The 7,500-nt window shown below is 47.1% G+C and overlaps 2 protein-coding genes across 5 annotated transcripts in view; one reads left to right on the top strand and one right to left on the bottom strand.

The window, feature by feature from the left end:
- iars2 (isoleucyl-tRNA synthetase 2, mitochondrial) overlaps positions 1–6,569 on the top strand; it is an 11,610-nt gene extending 5,041 nt beyond the window's left edge. Inside the window, exons 9-24 of one of the 2 annotated variants that reach the window (XM_060880564.1) lie at positions 1–29; positions 139–229; positions 571–722; positions 1,056–1,216; positions 2,038–2,140; positions 2,273–2,366; positions 2,464–2,514; positions 2,920–3,028; positions 3,153–3,255; positions 3,902–4,027; positions 4,151–4,282; positions 4,378–4,484; positions 4,951–5,096; positions 5,333–5,523; positions 5,602–5,746; positions 5,835–6,569. The exon at positions 1–29 is cut by the window's left edge and continues 141 nt beyond it. In XM_060880564.1, coding sequence (XP_060736547.1) covers positions 1–29; positions 139–229; positions 571–722; positions 1,056–1,216; positions 2,038–2,140; positions 2,273–2,366; positions 2,464–2,514; positions 2,920–3,028; positions 3,153–3,255; positions 3,902–4,027; positions 4,151–4,282; positions 4,378–4,484; positions 4,951–5,096; positions 5,333–5,523; positions 5,602–5,746; positions 5,835–5,980 — 1,886 coding nt within the window. In that variant the 3' untranslated portion in view covers positions 5,981–6,569. The remainder of the gene's footprint in view (positions 30–138; positions 230–570; positions 723–1,055; positions 1,217–2,037; positions 2,141–2,272; positions 2,367–2,463; positions 2,515–2,919; positions 3,029–3,152; positions 3,256–3,901; positions 4,028–4,150; positions 4,283–4,377; positions 4,485–4,950; positions 5,097–5,332; positions 5,524–5,601; positions 5,747–5,834) is intronic. The other variant, XM_060880565.1, reaches the window with a different exon arrangement.
- Positions 6,570–6,707: 138 nt separating this feature from the next.
- Positions 6,708–7,500, bottom strand: part of rab3gap2 (RAB3 GTPase activating protein subunit 2 (non-catalytic)) — a 27,117-nt gene continuing 26,324 nt past the window's right edge. For all 3 annotated transcript variants that reach the window (XM_060880560.1, XM_060880561.1, XM_060880563.1), the window contains one exon: positions 6,708–7,500. This exon is cut by the window's right edge and continues 1,167 nt beyond it. The gene's annotated coding sequence lies outside the window, so the exon portion shown is untranslated.

Here is a 7,500-nt window from a genome sequence, read left to right as displayed (position 1 = left end):
GCGTGGCCACTCACTTTCACCTGCCCGTGGTGCGTCAATCAACCCATCAGATCGTCAACCAATCAGAACTCGGACGAAGGCTCAGAGGCTCGTTTTCATGTGGTATCTAAGTAATGACGTCAGTTTATCTGTCCGTAGGAGTGCATGGTGGACGAGGAGGGCAGGTTTACAGAGACGGCTGGTGCTGAGCTACAGGGGCAGAACGTGCTGAAGGAGGGAACATCTACAGGTGAGAGCAGAGCAAAGAAAATCAATCCTAATTAACTTTAAAACTATAAAAGGGTCCTAAAGGGTGTGCCAATACTTTTACACATACCAAAAAATCCATACGCTATGGATGACGCTCACGTCGCAACTTCACACAAAGTCATCCATCAGGTTTAATCCCACATGCCCCGCCCATTCGCCCGTTCCACGGTGACCTCTGATTGGCTCTTGTATGTTATGATGTCATAACCGTTGCCCATCACATCACGTTCATCAGTAAACCTGTGTGTGTGTGTGTGTGTGTGTGTGTGTGTGTGTGTGTGTGTGTGTGTGTGTGTGTGTGTGTGTGTGTGTGTGTGTTAGTGATCTCGATGCTGCGTGCTGCCGGAGCCTTGCTGAAGGAGGAGCAGTGTGTACACAGTTACCCGTACGACTGGCGCAGTAAGACGCCGGTGGTGATCCGAGCCAGCAAGCAGTGGTTCATAAACACAGCCAACCTGAAAGACACGGCTAAGGTACGTTAGCATGACAGCTAACGGTTCTACGATGGAGTGTTAGCGTTTATAGTATCGCGTCGTCTGATTCTGGACTCTGATTGGTCAGATGGTGTTAATGAGCGCAGGTTTGTGTAAGAAACAGGAGAAAGATGTTAGCACTTGATTTGTGAGTGTCATCGCATCATAAAATGCAAACACAGGCCACACATCACTGGCTGATCGGTTTTTCTAATTTGCATATTGTCACATCTAATTTGCATAATGTGTGTTATTTTATTATTGAATATATAAATAGCTTTGATTGACATTAATGTCTAAATTTCACTCTGATGGGAATCGTCGTGACTGCAGGAAGCGCTGCAGAAGGTTCGTGTGATGCCCGAGTCGGCCAGGGCGAGTCTGTTGGCCATGCTGGACAGACGGACGTACTGGTGTATCTCACGTCAGAGGAGCTGGGGCGTCCCCATCCCTGTGTTCTACCACAAACAGACCGGAGAACCTCTGATCAACAAGTATAAAGCTTTATTTATTTACATTAAACAAACTGCCATGCTAACACCATGCTAACACCATGCTAACACCATGCTAACACCATGCTAACACCATGCTAACATGTTAACTCCATGCTAACACCCTAACTCCATGCTAACACCATGCTAACTTCATGCTAACACCATGCTAACACTATTTTTTTTCCTCCATGCTAACACTCTGACTCCATGCTAACTCCACGCTATCACCATGCTAACACCCTAACACCATGCTATCACCATGCTAACTCCATGCTAACACCCTAACACCATGCTAACACCATGCTAACACCATGCTATCACCATGCTAACTCCATGCTAACACCCTAACTCCAGGCTAACACCATGCTAACACCATGCTATCACCATGCTAACTCCATGCTAACACCCTAACTCCATGCTAACACCATGCTAACTTCATGCTAACACCATGCTAACACTATTTCTTTTCCTCCATGCTAACACTCTGACTCCATGCTAACTCCACGCTATCACCATGCTATCTCCATGCTAACACCCTACCACCATGCTATCACCATGCTAACTCCATGCTAACACCCTAACACCATGCTAACACCATGCTATCACCATGCTAACTCCATGCTAACACCCTAACTCCATGCTAACTCCATGCTAACACCCTAACTCCAGGCTAACACCATGCTATCACCATGCTAACTCCATGCTAACACTCTAACTCCAGGCTAACACCATGCTAACACCATGCTATCACCAGGCTAACACCATGCTAACTGTCATCTGTGACGATAATAAAAACAGCTTCATGCTCGTGTGATTGACAGGCACACGGTGACTCATATAGCCAATGTGTTTGCGGAGAAAGGAAGTGACAGCTGGTGGGCGGAGCCTTTGGAAACACTACTTCCTCCTGATGTACTGAAGAAGGTAAAGGATTTGTGCAAAGACAAGTGTGTGTGTGTTAATGTATATATACACCTGATTTATGCAGCTGCTGCACAGTAACGTGTGTGTGTGTGTGTGTGTGTGTTTGTGTGTGTGTGTGTGTGTGTGTGTTAGAGTAAGGCCGGAGACGTGACGGATTACGTACGTGGTGAGGACGTGCTGGACATCTGGTTTGACAGTGGGACATCCTGGGCTGCTGTGCTACAGGGTGAGGCTTCCTGTGTGTGTGTGTGTGTGTGTGTGTGTGTGTGTGTGTGTGTTAAAGCAGTTGTGTAGTCGTTTTATCTCTATATGTTTGTCCTCAGCGGGTGAGGAAGGTGACAACAGAGGCAAACTGGGCTGGTTAAGCAAACAAGGTGGAAAACAAAACAATAATGAAATTATTTTATTTTTGCTGTGATCTGTCCATTAACTCTCTCTCTCACACACACACACACACACACACACACACACACACACACACACACACAAGCATGCTGTGTCTTTCTGGACATTTCCCACATGCAGTAAGAACACTAAGGTGACCTCTTGCTGACCTGCATGCAGTTACTGTGTAGTGGACGCAGTTAAAGCAGCCATAATGTTCTGTTGTTGTTGTTCTGCACGCTGCACACTGCAGCTTTAATGATTTAAACCCTCACGCATCTTATTAACACTTTACTGGCTTTGTGACGCAGGAATCACGTCTTTTCAGCTCAGATTCTGATCGAGCTTCAAAATGATGTTCATCAGTGTGTTAATTCTCCGCTTTACCGTTTCAGAGGCCGACCCGAGGGCCGACGTGTACGTAGAAGGGAAGGATCAGATCGGCGGCTGGTTCCAGTCGTCTCTGTTAACTAGTGTAGCGGTGCGCAATAAAGCCCCGTACAAGTGAGTGTGTGTGTGTGTGTGTGTGAGAACAGCAGATATTTATATGTAAAATATAGACTAGAAACCTTGTAGAGAGACTTGTGTGTGTGTGTGTGTGTGTGTGTGTGTGTGTGTGTGTGTGTAGGAAGTTGGTGGTCCATGGATTTGTGCTCAGTGAGAAAGGAGAGAAAATGTCCAAGTCCCTGGGGAACGTCGTCGACCCCAACGTTGTCATTAACGGAGGAACGGTGAGCCTCTGAACACACACACACACACACACACACACACACATCCTCATCGTCTCTCCTTCACCACTTCACTTCATCCCTCCCTCCATCCATCAGTCCTTTAGTGTCTGTATGAACAGAGAAGTGACAGATAAACCTTCACTTTGTCTGTATCCAACTTCAGTCCATCCATCCTTGGGTTTATGCTTTAGTCATTCAGTGTTATCATCTGTCCATCATTTAGTCCATCTACTCATCCACTAGTCCATTAGTTTTTATCCATCCATCCATCCATTCGTCTGTTTTTCACCTCAATTACCAGTTATTTAGTTTGTTTCATGCCTTCCATTTAATCATCCATCATTTACTCCATCCATCCATCAGTTTCTTCAGTCTGTCTATCCATCCATCTATCATTCAGTAATCTCTCTCTCTCCCCCCCCTTTTTCTCTCTTTCTTTCCCTCTTTCTCTCCTTTCTCTCTCTGTCTCTTTCTCTCTCTCTCCTTTCTCTCTCTGTCTCTTTTTCTCTTGTCTCTTTTTCTCTCCCCCTTTCTCTCTCTCTCCTTTCTCTCTCTGTCTCTCTTTTTCTCTCCCTCTCTCTTTCTCTCTGTCTCTCTTTTTCTCTCCCTCTTTCCCTCTCTTTCTCTCTCTCTCTCTCTCTCTCAGGATCCGTCTGTTTCTCCTCCGTATGGTGCAGACGTGTTGAGGTGGTGGGTTGCAGAGTCCAACGTTTTCTCTGAGGTCCAGATCGGACCCAAAGCACTGAACACTGCCAGAGAGAGCATCAACAAGGTCACACACACACACACACACACACACAGAAATGTTATGTGTCTGTCAGGATATAAATATTTTAGTCAGTAGCTCGTGTAAAGCCTTCACCATTCTCTCTCTCTCTCTCTCTCTCTGCTGTAGCTGAGGAACACTCTGAGGTTCTTGCTGGGGAACCTGCAGGGTTTTGACCCTCGCACTCAGGCAGTGGACTCCAAAGACATGCACTACATCGACCAGTACTTACTGCACCTGCTCCGAGAGTACAGCATCAAGGTCTCAATGATGAACCGTCCGGTCCTGTTGCCATGGTAATGTAGAAACTGACTCACACAAGTGTTTAACCCACCATGTGTGTGTGTGTGTGGAAGGTAACCGACGCCTACAGCGAGTTCGACTGCGGCCGAGTGATTCGTCTTCTTCAGGCCTTCATCACCCGAGATCTGAGCAACTTCTACTTCAGCGTCATCAAAGACAGGTGAGAGGATGTCGTGTCCCACGGCGCTGCTGAGCTCTGCTCTCTGATTGGACAGAAGGTGACGATCAATACTTTGTAACGGCAGCTCAGGTTCATCTTAACATACTCGCTCTGATATGTTATTGTTTCTATAGCAACAGCTCATTCACAGGGATGTGTACAGATGTTTCACATAATTATAACATCTGTGTACCTTTCTCTCGCTTTCTCTCTCTCTCGCTTTCTCTCTCTCTCGCTTTCTCTCTCTCTCGCTTTCTCTCCCTCTCTCACTTTCTCTCTCGCATGCTCTCTCTCTCGCTCGCTCTCACTCGCTCTCTCTTGCTTTCTCTGTCGCTCTCTCTCGCGCGCTTTCTCTCTGTCGCTTTCTCTCTCTCGCTTTCTCTCATGCTTTCTCGCTCTCTCTCTCTCGCTTTCTCGCTCTCTCACTCGCTTTCTCTCTGTCGCTTTCTCTCTCTCTCTCTCTCAGGCTGTATTGTGATGCGGAGGACTCATTAGGCAGGCGGTCGTGTCAGACGGTCCTTGAGGAGATTTTAGACGGTGTGACGCGCTCCATCGCTCCGATCCTGCCTCACCTGGCTGAAGAGGTGTACCAGCATGCACCAGGGCATGACGGTATACACACATCTCACACCGAAACCCACAACTCTGTGTGTGTGTGTGTTCTTACTTGTCACACTCATGAATTCAACAACTCCATAATTTTCAAAACGAAGCACTGAACTGTAAATGTGGTCCATTTATCTGTTTAAATGAGAACACAGCTGCATGTACAGAATATAATGATGGTGTATGATCCGTTACTATAGAAACAATAAAAAAACCTTCAAAGTGACCTGTTTACTCTGCAGAAGGTGAGACTCTGTTCCGGAGCGGTTGGATTAAAAGCAGCTCTGTGTGGAGGAAGCCCGGATTGGAGGAAGCTGTGGAGGGGGCGTGTGCCATCAGAGACTCCTTCCTGTCCTCCATCCCAGGATGCAACGCGGCCGAGTACGACCTGACCATCGCCATCGAGCCCGGCCTGTTCTTTGAGCTGATGGAGGTAAAACATCACTGAGACTCAGACTGACTTCCTGTTTTTTCTATCCTCGTGTCCTGAGACGCTCTCGTGGTTTCTCAGTCCCTGCAGGAGGAACCGACCTCGACGTCGTCCCAGCTGACGGAGCTGATGATGGCGTCACGCACCACGCTGACCGAAGCCCTGCCCCGAGACCTGCCCTCTGACGCCGTCATCAGTAAGGGGAGCTTCCTGATCAACCTGGAGGGTAAAAACGATCAGCGAACCAAAACATCCTCATGTGCAGAGTTTAATTGCTCGGTGTGTGTGACGCCGTTTCCCTGCTTGTCCTGTAGGTGGTGTTATCCGTGAAGAGAGCGCGTACTCCGTAGCCGCGGTTCCCATCTCTCTGTCCCGCTGCCCTCGGTGCCGCCGCTACACCTCGGACACGCCCGAATGCCTGTGCTCACGGTGCCAAGCGGTCATCCAGAACGCCCAGTAAAACCAGTCACACCTGCACTTTCCCAGCTCCGCCCACTCTGGCCAATATAAGTGAAGCTTCAGAACGTTTCCTACCCATAATTCCTGATGCCGGACGCGGCGCGTGTTCCAGTGATGATGTACGTAACCGATAAGTTTAAGAAGTGAGACGTTATGTTTCTCGCTCTGGGTCGAGGGACGGAATCTGCGATTGTGGTGAAAACCGACGGCCACAAACTCCGCCCTCGATCTGGAAACTCCGCCCTCAGGGTCACCACGGGGCAGTAAGGATCACGGGCGTGTGTGTGTGTGTGTGAGAGGTACAAAGATAATGCTAGAGCCTTTAAAAGAAAACGATGGAATATGTTTTATTTTTATTTACATTATTAAATCTAAACGTGTGTTTTGTAGAGAGCGAGAAGAGAGAGAGAGATATTTAACTGTGTAAAGAAATAAAAGCTCTCGGTGAGCCGAGCTCTCGCACCGAGCTCTCGCACCGAGCTCTCGCACCAAGCTCTCGCGCCGTCTACCTGTAAATGAAACTGCTTTGTACTGAACTGTTGATTTCCTTCTGCACAAATGGATTCATTAAAAAAAAAGGCAAAAACAAATGAGTGTGATGTGTAAAGCGTCTCGGTGGAGAAGTGTTGATTGATGTGTGTAGTGTTGATTATAAGAACTAACACAGAGACAGAGAGCTGCAGTAACACAACATGTGTGTGATTAACCACAACAAAGACTCGAAGCGATACACAAAACTCGTGTGTTTAATCTTTTATATAGCATTTATAGTGGATTTGGCTCTGTACAGTAAGAAACAGCAGCACCGGTGCAGAGTAAAGTGTGTGTGTGTGTGTGTGTGTGTGTGTGTGTGTGTGTGAGCTATTCTGCATAATGTACCTCTGTCTCAGGCGTAACTACTGGTCTCATAGTAGACACATAAATTACATTTACAACACAAACTCCGCTCTGCTGACAGGAAGAAGAGAGAGAAAGAAAAAAGGATGGTGACGTTAGTGTTGTGTTTAAATGGCACCTAAAACACACTGAAGAACAGAAAGGAGCAGCAGCACTGAGACAGACTGAGACAGACTGAGACTGAGACAGACTGAGACAGACTGAGACTCAGACTGAGACAGACTGAGACTCAGACTGAGACTGAGACAGACTGAGACTGAGACTTTACACACACTTCACCATTCTAATGCATAGAACTGCAAACACTGATCATCTCTCTATCTCTCTCTCTGCCTCTGCCCCCCTCCTCATTCATTCTCTCTCTCTGCCTCTCTGTTTCATTCTCTCTCTCTCATTCGTTCTCTCTCTCTCTCATTCTCACTCACTCATTCTCTCTCATTCTCACTCATTCTCTCACTCTCTCATTCATTCTCTCACTCTCTCTCATATTCATTCTCTCTCATTCTCACTCATTCTCTCTCTCATTCATTCTCTCATCCTCACTCACTCATTCTCTCTCTCACTCTCTCATTCTCGCTCACTCTCTCTCACTCATTCATTCTCTCTCTCATTCTCTCACTCATT

Source organism: Tachysurus vachellii, chromosome 10 (genome assembly GCF_030014155.1).
Source record: "Tachysurus vachellii isolate PV-2020 chromosome 10, HZAU_Pvac_v1, whole genome shotgun sequence".
NCBI lineage: Eukaryota > Metazoa > Chordata > Actinopteri > Siluriformes > Bagridae > Tachysurus > Tachysurus vachellii.
This window is presented reverse-complemented; position numbering and strand designations above follow the sequence as displayed.